Here is a 19,738-nt window from a genome sequence, read left to right as displayed (position 1 = left end):
CCCGCTCTGTCCTCAGCCTGGGGTCCCCACGTTCTCCCCATTCCCTCCCCATGATCCACATCCATTCCACATTACATGGGGGGTGGGAGGGGTGCTGCTGTACAGACCCCAGGCAGGAGGACTCAGGAGACACAGCTGCTTGGAGGAGCTGCTGGTGTGGGGCCCGCCTGGCAGCCCCATGTTCTGCTCCTTTCACTGCTGAGGTTTCCAGGAGATCAAGGCTCTCTGGAACTACAACGGTGAAAGGAGCAGAAGAACATGGGGCAGAAGCAGCTGCTGTATTCCAACCCACCCCCCACCCCCCGCAGGGCTGCTCAGGGCTCTCCCGGGAACCGCAGCTGGGAAAGGAGCAGCATGTGGGCTGCTGTACTACTCCCAACCCCACCTCCCCCTGCCCTGTCCTCCGGCACGGCTGCTGTACAGACCCCAGGCAGGAGGGCTCAGGAGATGCAGCTACATGGAAGGGCTGGGGGTGGAGCAGGCTCCTCCTGTGTCTTTCCGGTACACCATATATTACTGGTATGGTGTACCAGACTGTACCACCGGACTTGTACCACTGCATAGCATGGAGGAGGATTACATAGCATGGAAGCTAACAGTAAACCAGGATATCTACATTTTTCAAATGGTACACTCCAGGGCTCCCTGCTGCCCCTCTCCCAGCCAGCTACCCCGTACAGGCACGCCCTGCAGTTCCTCCTACTTGTAGCAGGTCTTGAGGCTGTCGCTCAGCAAGTCCTGTGGGCAGAGCAGAGGGGAAATGGGGGGGCCCATTTCCCCTCTGCTGGAAGTGGTATAGGAGCCAGCCCCCCCAGTAGTAGTGAGGAGGAGCAGAGCTGGCTGCCCCTCTGCCACTCAGGTTTGGCCCTGCCACCCCTCCACCATGAAGGGGGAACGGCAGGGCCAAACCTCAGTGGCACTGCGGCCCCCCGTGCACCAGGTTGCAATGCCCCTCACTCAATTTCAGCCCTGCAGCACCCCCATCGTGAGGGAGGGCTCATGGGGCCCAACCCGAGTGGGCAGTCGGCAGCCAGCACTGGCCCTCCTCTCCATAGCTGTTGGGAAGGCCCAACACAGACGACCTGTCGCCCCACCCAATGGCAAGCAACATTCACAACCTGCTTATCGTTCTAGGCTCCACTGGTCTACGCCGCCCAATGGAACAACCTCCCTGCAACAGCCTGGCAAATCCTTACCCTCTCCTCATAGCTCACTTCGTCTGCAATGCCCATCCACAATAACCCACTTTAGCTCAGACGTCATCATTCATATCTTACCAAATAGAAAGTAATACACTGCTACCTCGATATAACGCGACCTGATATAACATGAATTTGGATATAATGTGGTAAAGCAGTGCTCCGGGGGGGCGGGGCTGCGCGCTCCGGTGGATCAAAACAAGTTCAATATAACGCGGTTTCACCTATAATGCGGTAAGATTTTTTGGCTCCCGAGGACAGTGTTATATCAAGGTAGAGGTGTACATGAAAATGCTTAGCTAGAGTTTTCCTCTGGGTCTTCCAGTGTGCTGTCTATGCACCTAGAGTATAAAGCCTTTGGGGCAGGAACAATGGCCCCCTCAATTCTGAAGTGACTTGTGCACAAGCAGATCCCTGAGCCGGTGTAGATTCCTATTGACTTCAGTGGGGCTTTGTGTTGCATGCTGACTACGGGACGCTCATTGGCGGATCAGAGCCTATGTCTGACTGTGTGTCTGGTACAGAGTCAATCCCACTATCGGTGCTCAGCAAACGAGTTCTAATCCCAGTACTCTCAGAGACCGGCTGTGTGCCCTTGGCCAAGTCACCACTGCTCTGCCTCAGTTCCTCATGTACACAAGAGGTAATATTACTTATTTCCCTATTTTACAGGGAAGTGATAAAAATTAGGAAAGATAAAGATGGCTTTGTGGTAAAGGCACTGGACTGAGACTCAGGACCTCTGGGTTCAATTCCTGGCACTGTGGTACTGACTACCTGTGCTAGCTTGGGCAAGTCACTTAGTCTCTTTGTGCCTCAGTTTTCCACTTGTAAAATGGGATCAAGACTTCCAGTCTCCCACCTTTTGCATTTCTTGGATTGTAAGCAGCTCAGGGCAGGGATTGTCTCTTATTGTGACTATATACGATGCCTAGCAAAATGGGGCCCTGGTCTCAGAGTGGCCTCTAAGCATTGCTGTAATAATAATTAAATAAGTAATTCAATTGGAACATGTAAAAGTTCTATGTAAGTGCAAACTATTTATTATTTTATACCCTTTGGGTTTATCATCATCATCTGACCACAACTGTGCTGGACATCGCAGGATCTAGCTTTTCTTCTCTTAACTATGTTTATAGGTATTCATGTGCTGAATCCCTCTCTTAGCCTCGCTGCTGGAGTCATTTCAGTACTAGTAAAGTCACTGGGATTTACACCTTTGTTTCATGGTCAACCTTTAAAGTACAGATTCTAGTAACTGCCAAATGTGACAACAAATGCCTCTTTGCTACAGCCTTTGAAAGAAAGGATATGCTATACTCTGGCTTAATTGGGCATGAAGAGAATTCAGCCAATGGATGGGAAATTGCATGTGTGATATGGTAGTGAGAGGAGCACAAACTGGAATTTCTACTCACCTTCTGATCAAAACTTTCAGGTGTTAAATAAAAGTTGTGGAGTGGAACAAAATAGTCTTCAAGCAGACCCATGAGCAATACCAAATAGACGCCATCTGCAAACTGAGGAGAGATACTGGTGAAATTCCCAGATGGCAGGCAGGAGGCATTTGGTTTCATGCAAGGCTTTGCAACAATGAGAAAAATCAAGCCCTAAGTGGCTAGACAGGTTGCTGCAGAGGGCCACAGGGATGTCTCCCCACATTTGAGAGCACTGTTTTCACACACACACACACACACACACACACACACACACACACACACACACTATGAATAACTACGTGCTACATTGACAATGGGAAACTATATCTTTAAAACACGACCCAGAAGACGACCACACAATTCTTTTGCATGCCTTTTCCTTGTTTTACACCATATGTAGGTTCACTGACTTGGGATGAGGTGCTCCAACCCAAGAGGAGAGCCACACCAAGCCTATGAAGAGAACCACCAGTAGAGTATCACTGCTCTAAACCGATACAATTCCTTTTAAATGTTGGTAGGTACTGTATATTTCAAACAGAATTCCCTATATTGGTTCCAATATGACCTGTATGACATCCCCTGGATTTTTTATCAGAGATAAGGTGGCACATGCAAAGAGTTCTCTGGGGCAGGGGCTGTCTTTGTTCTGTGTTTGTACAACATCCAGAACCACGGTGTCCTGGCCCATGACTAGGGCTCTTATGCTCTACAGTAATACAAATAATAAAGCAATGCAACAATCCACAGAGACCAACACTTCCGAAACCAGAGCCACATAAATGTGGCATGGGATAAGGCACTACCACTTTAGCAGAAGCAGAACCTCCTGTTAGCTGTCAGTAGACTTAAGGGGGAGATTTTCAAAGGCACAAATGGCAGACAAATTGGAAATGAATAGGACTTAGGGTCTTTGTTGCCATTTGTTCCTTTGAAAAATCTTCATCTACATCTGCTTTGTAGGCCAGCCACTAGAGGACGAAGTTATCTCAAACACTTGACCGGGTCTCATTCCATCTAGTTAGGGACAGTCGTACAGATAACCCAGCCAGCACGTTAATGTACTACTGCACTATCTGACCAAGGTAAGCAATAGTTCAGTGATCAAAATTCTGTGTGATCTAGTAACTTGTCAGACATGATAGTCTCTCAACCTACTTTCCAAAGCATAAAAATCCTTGTTAATTCTGACCACTTTGCACTGCAGTTTAGCAATTGCTTCCACAGTAAGTGCAATGGTGGAGTTCCAAGATTCTGATTAATTCCTAAAATAGAAGGGTGTCTCATATAACCAATATTTTCATATAACCTTCCCTGGCCCATTTTCTTGTACTTTTTACATTCTTTATACATTTCAGCCCTGGTGAATGGTGCTGGATTGACAGCCCTTGGAGATCAAAGACCTGTACCCATAAATCAGATACCGCACTGACAGCAATCATACAAAACTCTTGGGGCAAGAGGGTTGATCAAATCTCCATAGCCCAATTAATCATGGGTGTCTCAGCAGAGAACTCAAGAGTATTTTTGTGATACAGATAGTTAGGCCCCAGAACTGGACTGAAACCTCCTATTCACTAAGGCCCCAGAACATCAATCAGTGGATGATCAATTTAATCCATATCAGCCTAGGCCAGATTCAGACCAATTACCTAAATGAAATGTTCAGTAGTCCATAACCAATTCCCTAGGCTATCCAGTGCCCACACTTACTCTCCTGGGCAAACAGCAAAGAATAAGTTAACCACTTAGTCCCATTTTAAAGCGGTCTTTATTTTTAATGAACTCTCTTCCATTACACAGTGTAATTGTTTCTATTACAGCAGTTAGAGCTATGCAAGCTTCTGATATACTTGCAGCTGAGTGAAAGCAACATGCCCCTGTGTCTCCAGAACCCACGTTGGATTGGGTTATAGTGTTTTGAAGGATATCCAATATGTAATCTGAGTTAAACACAGACAGACCTATGCCACAACAATTACTGAATCAACTGAGGATTTATCCTGGTTCAGATCAACAGCCTGAATTCACACAATTGGGAAAGACATGTCGTGACCTGCTCTCATCCATAATTTAATTAATACAGCTAGTGCTTTGCAAATGTTTTCTTTGATGTGTTAGAAACATTGGTCTGAAACCCAGCCATATATTACAGTCAATAATACAAACAAATATTAAATATTCTAAAACTTCCCTGGTTATCTGAAGCCAGGCGAGGTTACAAATGACCAGCAGTATCTGCTATAAGTCATGTGTGCAATAAGTGGGCAAGAGAAGCAGCGAGAGGCAAACATTACTGCAAATTACAATCACCTACAAAATAAGGCGAACACATGTGAGTATCGCTCTAACAGAACTACTCACATGTATAAAGATAAGCACATGCAAAAGAGTTTGCACAACTGGGGCCTAAATTAGTAATTTATACCTTGAGATTTATTTTCTTGTATAAAGCTCCTACCTGTGTTTCTAATTCTGTCACTTCCAAATTCAGCTTATTTAGGTGTTTGTTCACAAAGGTGATCAGAGACTGTAAAGGAAGATGACAAGGATTAATGAGGTTAGAAACAAGAACCGATGCCCATATGGTAGGGTTAATACAGCATTAGACTAAAAAGATTGGTAAACAATTGTCACAATACCCTCTTTGCCAGTGCACAAAAATAAAAAATATAAGAATTAAAGTGATATAGGCGTATAAATTACTATCTCCATTGCAATAGTATTATGGCAGGAGTCACCTCTTACAAGTTATTTTTCTTAGCATGCAAGCACATTTTTAGTCTTAGAGGAAATGCTATGGTGGCTTTGGTTCAGTTGCTGGTTCTTTGGGGGGAGTCCTGGTAAGCAGCAGGAGTGTGCGCTGCCTGCCTTAATTCTCTAAATAGAGCCAATTCTTGCACCAGAATTGTTCTGTGGGAACTGGGCATTGGTACTGGGCTGAGATTCTTGAATGAAGGGATGGTCTGTGTGCTGTTTGTGGCCCCTTTGTTCCAGAACTGGGGTGTGTGCGTGTGTGTATAAATAAACAAGTTACAATAAGAATATACCCAGGCTCTGTAGGTCTGATTTCCATCCCAATAGGAACCTGGCCTGCAAGGCCCTAGACATCTGCTACCATTCAGCAGAGGGACAACAACAGCGTGAATATATACTAAGGTATTTATTCCAACAACCTAGCCATCTGCTTAAAATATTTTTTAAAGGGGATGTGGAGTCAGATTTTAATGTTTACATTAAATGGACAGCATTCACTTAACATTCAATCAACTTTTTAAAAATGCTTTAGCAGCAGTTTCAGACTGGAAAAATAAAAACTTGTCCATGCTACAAGCCTAAACATGTTAGTTTAAATGTATCCTGGAAAATACCTCTTCTGTCCTGGCCCATGACTAGGGCTCCTAGGTGCTTTAGTAATTAGGGCTGTCAAGCGATTAAAAAAATTAATTGTGATTAATCGAGCTGTTAAACAACAATAGAATACCATTTTTTAAAAATATTTTTGGATGTTTACTACATTTTCAAATATATTAATTTCAATTACAACACAGAATACAAAGTGTACAGTGCTCACTTTATATTTATTTTTGATTACAAATATTTGCACTGTAAAAAACAAACAAAAAATTATTTTTCAATTCACCTCATAAGTACTGTAGTGCAATCTCTTTATCATGAAAACTGAACTTAACAAATGTAGAATTATGTAAAAAAAACTGCGTTCAGAAAGAAAACAATGTAAGACTTTAGAGCCTACAAGTCCACTCAGTACTACTTCTTGGTCAGCCAATCACTCAAACAAGGTTGGTTACAATTTGCAGGAGATAACGCTGCACGCTTCTTGTTTACAATGTCACCTGAAAGTGAATGAATGTGAAGTAGAATGTTTTCTTGTTACCTTCTATGTCTCTAGCTAGTTTGATCTTGTTTTGTGCCTTGGCCTTTCTAATTTTGTCCCTACATACTTGTGTAGTGAGGAGGGCTTTAAACTAGGTTCACCGGGGGAAGGAGACCAAAGCCCTGAGGTAAGTGGGGAAATGGGATCCTGGGAGGAAGCAAGAGCAGGAGAGCGCAAGAGGGGAGGACTCCTGTCTCATACTGAGAAAGAGGGACGATCAATGAGTTATCTTAAGTGCCTATACACAAATGCAAGAAGCCTGGGAAACAAGCAGGGAGAACTGGAAGTCCTGGCACAGTCAGGGAACTATGATGCGATTGGAATAACAGAGACTTGGTGGGATAACTCACATGACTGGAGTACAGTCATGGATGGATATAAACTGTTCAGGAAGGACAGGCAGGGCAGAAAAGGTGGGGGAGTTGCATTGTATGTAAGAGGAGTATGACTGCTCTGAGGTCTTGGAAAAAATTTTGAAGGAGAAAGTAAGTTAAGGACATTGAGGTTAGTGGTAATTGGGACAAAATACAACATGGTTTTACAAAAGGTAGATCGTGCCAAACCAACCTGATCTCCTTCTTTGAGAGGGTAACAGATTTTTTAGACAAAGGAAACGCAGTGGATCTAATTTACCTAGATTTCAGTAAGGCATTTGATATGGTTCCACATCAGGAATTATTAGCTAAATTGGAAAAGATGGGGATCAATATGAGAATTGAAAGGTGGATAAGGAACTGGTTAAAGGGGAGACTACAACGGGTCATACTGAAAGGTGACCTGTCAGGCTGGAAGGAGGTTACTAGTGGAGTTCCTCAGGGATCGGTTTGGGGACCAATCTTGCTTAATCTTTTTATTACTGACCTTGGCACAAAAAGTGAGAATGTGCTAATAAAGTCTGCAGATGACACAAAGCTGGAAGGTATTGCTAATACTGAGAAGAACCGGGATATCATGCAGGAAGATCTGGATGACTTTGTAAACTGGAGTAATAGTAATAGGATGAAATTTAATAGTGAAAAGTGCAAGGTCATGCACTTAGGGATTAATAACAAGAATTTTTGTTATTAATTGGGGACGCATCAGTTGGAAGTAACAGAAGAGGAGAAGGACCTCGGAGTATTGGTTGATCACAGGATGACTATGAGCCGCCAATGTGATATGACCGTTAAAAAAGCTAATGAGGTCTTGGGATGCATCAGGCGAGGTGTTTCCGGTAAAGATAAGGAGGTGTTAGTACCATTATACAAAGCACTGGTGAGACCTCATCTGGAATATTGTGTGCAGGTCTGATCTCCCAGGTTTAAGAAGGATTAATTCAAACTGGAACAGGTACAGAGAAGGGCTACTAGGATGATCCGAGGAATGGAAAACCTGTCTTATGAAAGGAGACTCAAAGAGCTTGGCTTGTTTAGCCTAACCAAAAGAAGGCTGAGGGGAGATATGATTGCTCTTTATAAATATATCAGAGGGATAAATATCAGGGAGGGAGAGGAATTATTTAAGCTCAGTACCAATGTGGACACAAGAACAAATGGATATAAACTGGACATTAGGAAATTTAGACTTGAAATTAGACCAAGATTTCTAACGATTAGAGGAGTGAAGTTCTGGAACAGCCTTCCAAGGGGAGTAATGTGGGCAAAAGACATATCTGGCTTCAAGACTAAGCTTGATAAGTTTATAGAGGTATAATGGGATAGCCTAAATGCTGGCAATTAATTGATCTTTGATTATTAGCGGTAAATATGCCCAATGGCCTGTGATGGGATGTTAGATGGGGTGGGATCTGAGTTACTACAGAGAATTCTTTCCTGGGTGCTGGCTGGTGAGTCTTGCCCACATGTTCAGGGTTTAACTGATCGCCATATTTGGGGTCGGGAAGGAATTTTCCTCCAGGGCAGATTGGCAGAGGCCCTGGAGGTTTTTCACCTTCCTTTGCAGCATGGGGTACTGGTCACTTGATGGAGGATTCTCTGCACCTTGAGGTATTTAAACCACGATTTGAGGACTTCAATAACTCAGACATAGGTTAGGGATTTGTTACAGGAGTGGGTGGGTGAGATTCTGTGGCCTGCGTTGTGCAGGTCAGACTACATGATCATAATGGTTCCTTCTGACCTTAAAGTCTATGATTCCAATAAGCACTGGGCCAAGCCACAAAGCTTCAAGATAAGAACTTCAGTTGTAACTTTGGAGTGAAATTTGTATGATTCTGATCGGCATATTTTTTCCACTGATACCACAAATATTTTCTACAGGTTTCCAGACTTCTAGGACCCCTTTCTGCTTAAAAATCCACTACTGACCACAGTAGGAAACAAATTTTTAAAATATTTTACCTTTTTCACTACGCTGAGTTTATCTGGTGCATGGTCAAAGAGGGTGTCAAAGGCATCTCGTTCTGATTCATAAACAGATGAAAGCAATGTTAGATGAATCAATTCTGCTGTAACAGTCATATGTGGAAGCAAGTTATGCATGTTAATTTTCTTTGTTCCCTGTCTTAGGAAACACACAATAGAGATTCAAACAAAAATCAGTCAGCCAATACAGGTCTCTAAAGGCCAGAGCAAACTGCATTGGGAACCTTGGGAGTAGTTGAAAATGGTGTCTTAAATCTGGGGTTCCCTACTGCATTTCACATTCAGTACAGAAAACAGACACATGAAAACAAAAAACATCAGTTACAAACAGAAAGAAAAGTTGCCCTATGGCCTGTTTTTCTATATATCAAATGGTCAATGAATATCACTTGATGTTTGTGTTGTTCAGGATTTGTATATGCCCGTTGCTGAGTGATACAGCAACCAGGCCTAGATTAAAGCTAGGTACATACTCGCAAGCTTAACTTTAAGCATGCTAGGAGTACCATTGACTTCAATGAAGCTACTCACATGCCTGAAGTTAGTCACACAAGTTAGTGCCTTGCTGAATTAAGGCCTGAACGCAGACCTGATTTCCCCCCATCCTCCACCCCAGTATTCAATGTAAAGAATAAGCATTTAGCACTTCCATAGCGCTTTACACTTTCAAATGTCTGCACAAACACTAATTAATCTTATCTAAATTGATTTAAACTAATTAAATATGAGTGCATTACTTCTGTTAGAATTGTAATGGCAAATCCACTGCATTTGATGAAGGTTGTATTCATGCTGAAATCAACAAAAGTCATTTTCCTTCTGTATGAACGGAGACTGTGCATTCTCCAGCGGCTCCAGATCCACAGGCCCCAAAGAGGTTGCCCAACTCTTTTTTTTTTGTCTTGGTCCCACACAATGCTTAATTTATAATAAGAGAGGTGTCAGGGCTCCAGCAATTTTTTTACATTCATAACTGACGCAGCAAGCCCAGAGATGCCGGGGCTCTGAACTGCCAAGCCCAGAGGTGCCGGGGCTCAGCCTTGGCACACGCTGGCACAAATTAAGCACTGATGCCACATCACTTTCTCAAATCACTTTAGACACAATCTATGCTCTGGATTCATATCACGCTATGGTGGTTTCAGCCCTTAGCTCATTATTAGAGTGGACAGAAATTTCCCAAATGTTGAGGTTTTGGATGAAATTTTCCATTGCAAACTGGATTTTCAGTATTAAAAAAAAAAAAAACCTGAAAATTTTCAAACAAAAATATTTAATTGAAAAACATTCAATGTTTTGTTCAGCTATGGAGTTGGCTGAAATTTTTTGATTGTTGAAAAATTTCAACAAAATTTTGACATTTTGAAGACCCAGTAAAATAATTTCCATGTTTGTTTGTTTAAAAACAGATGTACTTATTATCCAAGTTCATCACTCTCTACCTAGGGCATTTCCCCCCCCCCCCCAATCACTATAGTATCTCAGCATCTCAGAATCTTTAATGTATTTAACTTCACAACACTCCTATGAGAGAGGGGAGTGCTACTATTCTCATTTCACAGAAGGGAAATAGAGGCACAGTGAAGCTGCGTGACTTGCCCCAGGTCGCAGAGTTTGTGGCGGAGGAGGGATTTAAACCTAGGCCTCCTAAATCCTTTATGGACCACATGCCTTGAAGATTATTTTAAATTACAATGAGATGATGCACCTAGTCCCAAACAAACAGTGTGAGAGACGCTATGAAAAAAGGAAAACAAGGCTCTCACAGAGGCAATACCAAAATGCTTGCTTTTCATTCTAAAGACATGGAACTACTGCACAATATGGCACATGCTGTAGCAGAATCTGCACCACAGGAGAACAGGGTAAGAAGGGAAACAAAAGGGAAGCTATTCCATGCTACCATATAGGAATGAGAAATGGGGTTGGTTGGCTATTGGAGGCAGCTACCTAGTACACAGATAAAGCTTTCTCAGAGCTTATCTCTACAGCTTTCCCACATTCTACAGCCTGCTGGTTAGGGCACTAGCCTAGAATGTGGGAGACCCAGATTCAAGTACCTGCTCTGCCTGATTGAAAGTAATCTAGCATGGAAAACTCTGTTCTTAACCAGGGACTAGAATCTGGGTCTCCCAGATTAGTGCCTAATCGCCAGCTCTTCCCCATGCCTTTCTGAAGCAAAAATTGATCTGAAAATAGACATTTTGGATGTGGAACAAAACCAAATTTCAAAATCTTGAAAGCTGCTGTAAAACGGAATTATTGTCCTCCTATCAGCTCTACTTATACCTACTACTCCTGAGGGCATTCTGTGCCAAAAAATTAAAAATTCTGCTCACAATATTTTAAAATTCTGGATATTCCGTTTGTCAAATAAATGTGGAGGCTCCAGCATGGCACTGGGGAGCACAGGCCACTGGCTGCACAGAGGTGGGAGATCATTTTGCAGCTACTCCCCAGGACACGGACTCAATAATGAGGCTGCACCCAACCCTGACACAGCACAAGGACTGGGCCTGCCCCAGAAACACCCCAGGGCCCTGCCCCTTTAGACCAGGTGCACCAGGTGTAGGCAGACAGGCTCAGCAAGGCAGGATCCAAGTGTGGAAGGGCTTAGTGTGGGTGGATCGGGTTCTGTGTGGGGCCATCTGGGTTCGGGCGACTCAGTGGGAGATCTGGGTGCGGGGGGATCTGGATGCACAGGGGCTTGTTGGGGGGTTCTGGGTGCAACAGTAATGGGACTTTTCAAGACGGTCCAGGTGAAGGTGGTTGGGTCTCAACAGGGGGGCGGTCTGGGTGTGTGGGGGGGAAATAGAGCTCGGCAGGGGAGTCTGGGTGTGGGGGCTCAGTGAGGGAGTCCAGATGCAGGGGGAGTGGGGCTCATCGGGGGGGTTCTGGTTGCAGGGGGAGGTGAGGCTCAGCGGGAGGGTCTGGGTATGAGGGGGTCTGGATGCATGGGGGTTGGGCAGATGGGGGAGCAGCTCCCTGTACAGTGATCCCTCCTCCTGCAGCTGAGGAACAATGGGTGCAGGAAGCATGGGGGAGGGGAGTTCACAGAGCTTCCTGCAGCTGGGGGAGGGTCTGACCCAACTCTGGATGCCATGCAGGAGAAGAGGAAGTCCTGTCCTCCCCAGCCCAGCCAGGACTAGCAGCTGAGCCCGGGGCAGAGTAGGAGCCACCAGCCGGATCTTCCCCAGTCCCGTCCCCTGCCCCACAGTGATTTACCTCTCTGTCAGCTGCCCTGGGCACTCAGAACATACTGCTGGGGAGGGTTGCATGGCTGTTCTTTTGGCTTCCCTTTGCTTCCCTGTCAGAAAGTAAATTTTCTGCAGGGAAGCAAAGAAATCTGCGAGGACATACATTATGTGCATGCGCAGTGGCGCAGGATTCCCTCAGGAGTACCCTACCTACCTTTTCTTCAGCTTTTCTAGAGAGCTTATTACCACAGTGCCTAAATGCTAAGGCTCAGGGGGTATAACGTCTTCTTGTCAGGAAATTGGAGATACCTTTGGTGGGGTTCACTGAGCAAAGTTTCTTTAAAATAGAAAATCTTCTTTTGCAATGAAAATAATAAATAATTCGAGATGTGTCCCCACATGGGTGCTCCACTGTAGGTGTGGCAGCGTCTTTGCGTCTGGGGTCGAAGATCTTCAATAGCAGTGCCCATCGGACCTTACATGTGCACCCCCCCCCCCCCCCGCACTGTGCACAGGTAGTATAAATAGCAGTCCGACCGCCCTCAGTTCCTTCTCTGCCCCAGAGCCCAAATGTTATACTCCGAAGCAGAGGGGAGGAGGGAGGGTAGTGGAGCACCCATGGAGACGCATATCTCGAAGAACCTCAGTTACTGCACAAGGTGAGTAACTCTCTCTTCCTCTTCGAGTGATGTTCCCCTGGGTGCTCCACTATAGGTGACTACAAAGAGGGCCCTAACTGGAAGGTTGGGTCTTTGGAGCACCTGGTATCACCGAGGATAGGACCGTACGTCCGAGAATAGTGTCCATTGAGGAATCCTGCAAGATGGCATAATGTTGGGTGAATGTATCAGACAACCCCCTTGTGGCAGCCCTGCATATATCTATTATGGGAACATTATTGAGGAATGCAATGGAGGTTGAGAACACTCACGTGGAGTGTGTCCTGACAGAGGCAGGTGGTTGCTTATTGTGAAGTTCTTAAGACAGGCGTATGCACTGTGAAATCCATTTAGAGAGGTGTTGTTTAGATATAGCAGAGCCTTTAGAGCGTTTGGCAATGGATATGAACAAGCGTGGCAAGTAGAACGACAATGCACGTCTCACATCTAAGGCATGGAGAGAACTGCTTCTTGGTAATTGTTGTGTGGTTTGGGAAAGAAGGAGGGGAGGTATATAGGCTCATTTAGATGGAAGGACGTTATAACTTTTGGCAGGAATTTTGGGTGGGGACAGAGGGTCACTTTGTCCCTATAAAGTATTGTATATGGTGGGTATGCCATAAGGGCTGATATTTCTCCCACTCATCGTGCCAATGTAATAGCGATGAGGAAGGCCATTTTCATTGCTAGATAAAAGAGCGAGCAGGTTGCCATTGGCTCAAATGAAGGTCTAGTCAGAGAGCGTAGGACTAGGCTGGGGTCCCAGGGTGGGGGGATGTATGTCAGGGTATAGGTTTTGAACACGCTTAAGAAAACGTTTGATGGGGGGGGTGCAAATACTGAATATCCCTCAACAGGGCAGTGGAATGTGGTAATTGCAGCCAGGTGCACTCTAAGAGAGCTAAAAGCCAATCCCATGCTGTTTGAGCTGAAGGAGGTAGTCCAATATGAGAGGTAATGGAGCTCAGGCTGCATCGACCTCTCTGTCGACACACCAAAGATGGAACCGGTTCCACATGTGGGAATAGAATCACACCTGCTATTTATCAAGATATTTACTGAATCTGAACAGGTTATTTCTGAATTCCGAAGCCACAAAGAACCAAGCTTTCAGGTGGAGCATCTGCAGATTAGGACAGTGAATGCATCCCCTGTCCTGAGAGAGGAGCCACGATGCTGGGGGAAGGTTCATAGGCCGAGACAGTGTCATGTGAAGCAGGTACGTGTACCAGACTTGTCATGGCTAAGCTGGTACTATTAGTATAACCAGAGCTTGATCTTCCTGCATCTTGCATAAGACTCGGAACAGAAGGGGAAAGGGCGGGAAGGCATAGAGAAGTGGCGCATTCCAGTTCATAAGGTATGCATCCCCCAGCGAATCACATCCCAGGCCTGCTCTGGAACAAAACCGAGGACAGTGGGTGTTCTTGTGAGTGGTGAAAAGGTCTATGATGGGGTGACCCCCATTGGTGAAAGATGGGTCGGAGTGCTCTCATGTTGAGCTGCCATTCGTGCTTGCGCGAGAAGGTTCTGCTCAGCGTATTCGCTGTCGTGTTCTAATGTCAGGGAGATACGCAGAAGAGATGGAGAGATCATTGTGGCAATTCCATAGCTTGATTGCTTCTGAGCATAGGGAATGGGACCTGGCACCTCCTTGCCTGTTGATGTAAGCAAGGTTGTCCATCATTACTCAAACAGTCCGGTTTCTGAGGATTGGTAGGAAATGTTGGCAGGCATTGCAGACCGCCCTCAGTTCCAGGAGGTTGACGTGAAAGGTGACTCAGTGGGCATCCATCTGCCCTGTATAGTGTGCTTGCATAGATTCACTCCCCAGCCGAGGAGGGAGGCATCAGTGGTAAGTATGGCAGGTTAGATTGAAGAAAAGGGACCCCAGCACAAACATTGTCAGGGCATGTCTATCACAGCAGTGAGTCCTTGACCTGGGTTGGCGTGGACAGGAGTTTTTGCATGCTGTGCTTGTGAGGAAGATATACTGTATGGAGCCAGCCCTGAAGACACCGCATGTTCAGCCTCACATGTTTGACCACAAATGTAGCGGAAGCCATAGGTCCCAGAAGTTGGAGGCATGTACTTGCTGGGATTTGGGGGCATGCTTGGGTGGCTGAGAGTAGTTGTGTTATCACTGTGAACTTGTGAGGTGGTAAAAACGCTCTTGCCCACTTGGCATCGAATAGAGCACCAATGAATTCCAGCGTTTGCACTGGGGTTAGTGTGGACTTTTCAAAATTAATAAGGTGGCCCAGTTTTGTAAAGAGGGTCATTGTAGCGTGGACTGCTAGGAGCACTTCCCTCTCAGATGGCACTTTGAGAAGGCACTCATCTAGATACGGGGAAATGGTGATGCCTTGTTTGCAGAGGAAGGCCATGACCACTGCGAGTACTTTGGAAAAAAGGCATGAGCTGTGGATACTCCGAAGGGTAGTACCCTATACTGGTAGTGACCGTGGCTGATGATGAATTGTAGGAAACGTCTGTGAGCAGGGTGTACTGCAATATGAAAGTACGCGTCCTGTAGGTCGAAGGCCATGAACCAATCCCCCTGTTCCAGTGCTGGGATGATGGTGGATAGGGTGACCATCTTGAAATATTGTAATTTGACAAACTTGTTGAGATTGAGAAGGTCTAGGAAGGGGCGCCAACCACCAGACTTCTTTTGTACCAGGAAGCTGTGAGAGTGGAAACCACATCCTCTGTGTTGTGGAGAGACCAGTTCTATGGCTCCCAGTTGAAGATGTCATCTCACCTCCCATGCCAGAATGGGCTTGTGAGAGGGGTCCCTGAAGGGGGAGGGAAGTTGGCGGGATGGTATAGTTAGGAAGGGGTTGGAGTAACCTTCCTTTATTTCCAGGACCCATCTGTCCAAGGTAATGAGCATCCAAGATGGTAAAAATTGAGCTAGGCGGTTGCCAAACTGTTGGTGTGTAGATGGCGGTACAGATGGTAGGGGCAACTGGAGCAGGCAGGAAGTTCTCTGGACCTCAACAACACCTTCAAATTTCCTGCTTATTAGAGGTTGTTTGGGACAACGTCCCCCATGCAGGCGATTGTCTGCACCCGTTGGTTGTCAAACTGCCGCTGTGGGTAGTATGGCTGAGGGTGAGATTGTGGAGGGAGCTGATATTTTCCCAATCTTTGTTCTGGCTGTGGCGTGTATATACCGAGGGATTTTAGAGTGGCTCGGGATCTTTCAATGAGTATAAGGAGTTGTTCGTGCGCTCAGAAAATCGTTTTTGTCCCTCGAATGGGAGATCCTTGACTGTATTTTGCACCTCCTTAGAGAATCCTGAAAGGTGCAACCATGATGCACGTCGCATTACTACCGCAGTAGCCGCAGCTGTATCAGCTGAGTCCAGGGAGGCCTGCAGGGTCGTGCGGGCTATTAAGTGACCTTCCACAGTGAGGGGCAGGAATTGTTCCCTTTTTTCCTCTGGCAGATCCTGGCAAAGTTCCTCCAGCTTAGAATAAATTTTATAATGATATTTGGCCATAAGGGCCTCGTAGTTGGAAATTCGAAACTGGAGGGTAGTAGATTAATAGGATTTTCTGCCCAAGAGATCTAAATGTTTCCAGTCTCGGTCAGGATGACCGGATCGGGATTGGCATTGATGGCCCTTCTCCTGCACCACATTCACCACGCGAAAATTCGGGGCAGGATGTGAAAATAAAAACTCCACATTTTTTTTGCAGGTACATAATATTTCCTATCTGCCTGTTTGCATGTAGCAGGGATAGAGGTTGGAGTCTGCTAAAGAAGGTTTGCAGGTTCAAGTAGTGCACCATTAATAGGTAGTGCAATTTTTGTTGTTGAGAAGATATGGAGAATGTCACTTGGTTCATGTTGTTGTTCCTTGACCTCCTCAAGTGGGATGTTTAGGGAGTCAGCCACTCTACAAAACAACTCCTGAAAGTGACGAAAATCATCCACCACTGTGGGAGGTGGTGGCATGACGGTTTCATCAGGTGACGATGAAGAAAATGGGAGGACCGGACCTCATCCTGCTCTCCTTCCAGTTCCTCCTCCTCCAGTGGTGGCATTGTGGAGGATGTGGTTCTGGAGGTAAAGAGATTGTTGAGGAGGGGATGGATGGAGGTCAGCATGTTTGCAATGGTGGGGGATTACTGAATTGTGCCCACGGGTCTCAATATGGCCAATTAGGGGGAAAGGGAATATATGGTTGCATCCATGGAGGCCCCTGAAAAGGCTGGATGCCCTGAATTGCGGCAGGGTAAGGCTGATAAGTTGATGTCAATTGCCCTGATGTTGATGGGACAAGAGAGTCTTGATAATCACCCACATCCTCCTCGACATCAGGAGATGCTGTCCTTGTGGGAGAGCGCGAAGAGTGTGTCGCTTGAGAAGTGGGTGAGACTTGGGACACCTTCTGTCTGAGGAGTGGAGAATCTGAAGTGTCAGATATAGTGAGGCTTGACAGCTGTATGAACTCCTGAGGGTGATCTCTGATCAGTGCCTGTGTTGAGCACGGTGCTGAGGTGTGATATGGAAAAGAGTCAGCAGATGGCGCCAGAGAGCTTTTTGGAGCCATTGCTTTATTATGGGGGTTCTCAAATTGGGGGTTGGGACCCCTCAGGGGGTCGGGAGGTTATTACATGGGGGCTCACGAGCTGTCAGCCTCCACCCCATACCCCACTTTGCCTCCATTTATAATGTTGTTGAATATATTAAAAAGTGTTTTGAATTTATAAGGGGGGGTTGCATTCAGAGACTTGCAATGTGAAAGGGGTCACCAGTACAAAAGTTTGAGAACCACTGCTTTAGTAGGAGTATGCAACCCTGCCAGAGTCTCTCTCAGAGCCGAGAGCTTCGGTGCTATGCACAGCGTCGGAGCCAAGGGCTTCCCTGGAGCTAGCTGTTTTGCCGGTGCCAATGGTGGTGCCGACAGCGTCATCGACACCAGAAATGGACCCAGAGCCACGGTGGAGGTAAAGGGCTCTCTTCAGTCGCCCACAACAGGAAGTGGCGCTGATAGCTGATATTTCGTCCTGGCCCAGTCATTAGACTTACTCTCAGGGGCTGAGGTATGTCTACACTGCCGTGGTAAGTCAACCTACGCTATGCAACTCCAGCTACGTGAATAACGTGGCTGGAGTTGACATACCTTAGGTCGAGTTACTGGGGGGTCTGCACCGGGGGGGTCGACAGGAGAAACTCTCCTGTCAACTTACCTTACTCTTCTCGTCTACTGTCGATTTGGTGGGTCTTCACTAGATCCGCTAAATCGACTGCCTGTGGATTGATCTCAGAGTGTCGATCCCGGCTGTAGTGTAGAGGTAGCGTAGGAGCAGCTTTGTGCCTCTTGTCAGAAGCCGTTAGCACCACGGATCTAGCCGGGGATGGCATTCCTACAGTTTGCACCTCAGGAGCTGAGGGAGGGACCACTCTCTTCTTAGTATCAGCCCAGTCAGAGGATGATCTTCCCTTACTCACGGGAGGGGAGTGAGAGTCGGCAGACAACCTTACAGAGCGTGAGAATCTCTCCAGTGAGGAGTAAGAACCAGGGTTCGATGCTGGTTGCAGGGATTTTTCCATGAGGGATAGTTTGAGTTTAAGATTCCTCTTTCCTTGCTCTTGGCTTTAAGCCCAGACAGTGGGAACACTTCTGGGAAAGGTGTCCCTCTTCCAGGCAATGGATATACTGTGTGTGGCCATCAATTATAAAGAAAGTGGCCCCCCTTAAACCTAGAGGAGCCAGGCTTAAGGGCGAGGGAGTAGCATCCCTGACAGGAATTAGGGAAAACAAAAAACTAATTACCTGTTTTTATTTTTTTTAAGGATGAAGGAGAAGAAAAGAAAATGAAGGAGCTCACTAACTATGAGAGGGAAAAACAGGTAAGAGACTAGCTAAATTACGAAGTAGGCTCTGCTAACTGTTCTGTTCCAGACCACAGGTGGTAGAGAATGAACCGTGGGTGGTCAGACTGCACAGCGCGGGGGAGGAGAGGTGCGCATCTGTGGTCTGATGGGCCCTGCTATTGAAGATCTCCGACTCCAGACGCAAAGGTGTTGCCGCATCTACAATGGAGCACCCACGGGGACATCACTCCAAGTAGTAGTTCTGGCTCTTTTGGTAGCTGTTCCTTGTGCTCCATTCCCCACTCCTCCCTGGTGCTTCAGGCAGGACTCCCCACAGCCAGTAACAGAGCTGTCCCAGCCACGTGCTCCTGCCCTGTGCACTTGCCTGCTCCACTGTCCTGGGCTACCCAAGACACACTTATAAAAAACACAGAGATGCTTTGTCAATGTGTTTGAAGGGGCAACTTCCAAAGGTTAATGTGTTACTTACCAAATCGTCCCATCATCATCCTGCAAGTGAGAAAATGAGAAAACATACATTTAGTTCATGAATCATTACCTTCAACTAAAAGACCCTGCGCTTAATGGACCTGATCCTGTGCGGTGCTAAGGACCCTCAACCCCCACTGAGGTACAAGTCTCAGCACCCAACAGAATCAGACCCAACATGCTGGAGGAAGAGAATGGGCCAAATTTATCCTGGGTGTAACTCCACTGATGTCAGTGGAGTTACACCGAGATCAATGAGGCCCAATGATGCAAAAAGCATAATTATTACTTTTCCAAGTTTAAGGGTGAATGAATCAATATATCAATTTATATTATTATATACCAAATCCGTGTATACATTTAAATAATAGATTACATTACACAGTTCAGAATAAGCATTGCCATGGTTAGATATATCACAGTTTTATTTAGAGAAATATATATAGCTTATATATGGTTTGCATATTTGTGTTATGGAAATAACAGGCACATACTACACATGAATCAAGTCCTCAGCTGGTGCAGTCAGTGGAGCTATGCAGATTTACATAAGCTTAGAATCTGGCCCATCTATATGTATAGAAGAGTTTTGTGGGAGTTCTGTACAGGGTTTAGTTTTGTTGGCTGTTTTGGGGTTAGGTTTCGGGGGGAGGGAGGGTTG

General features: G+C 45.9%; 1 protein-coding gene across 8 annotated transcripts in view; it reads right to left on the bottom strand.

Moving 5' to 3' along the window:
- PARVB (parvin beta) overlaps nt 1-19,738 on the bottom strand; it is a 120,779-nt gene that overhangs the window by 10,479 nt on the left and 90,562 nt on the right. For 6 of the 8 annotated variants that reach the window (XM_008165976.4, XM_065583614.1, XM_042848190.2 and 3 more), the window contains exons 8-11: nt 19,079-19,098; nt 8,876-8,937; nt 5,100-5,168; nt 2,618-2,719 (exon numbers count right to left, since the gene is read on the bottom strand). In XM_008165976.4, coding sequence (XP_008164198.1) covers nt 2,618-2,719; nt 5,100-5,168; nt 8,876-8,937; nt 19,079-19,098 — 253 coding nt within the window. The remainder of the gene's footprint in view (nt 1-2,617; nt 2,720-5,099; nt 5,169-8,875; nt 8,938-19,078; nt 19,099-19,738) is intronic. The other 2 variants (XM_065583643.1, XM_008165978.4) reach the window with 1 other exon arrangement.

Source organism: Chrysemys picta, chromosome 1 (genome assembly GCF_011386835.1).
Source record: "Chrysemys picta bellii isolate R12L10 chromosome 1, ASM1138683v2, whole genome shotgun sequence".
In the NCBI taxonomy this organism is placed as follows: Eukaryota; Metazoa; Chordata; order Testudines; family Emydidae; genus Chrysemys; species Chrysemys picta.
The sequence above is the reverse complement of the archived record's forward strand: the minus strand, read 5'-3'. Positions and strand labels throughout refer to the sequence as shown.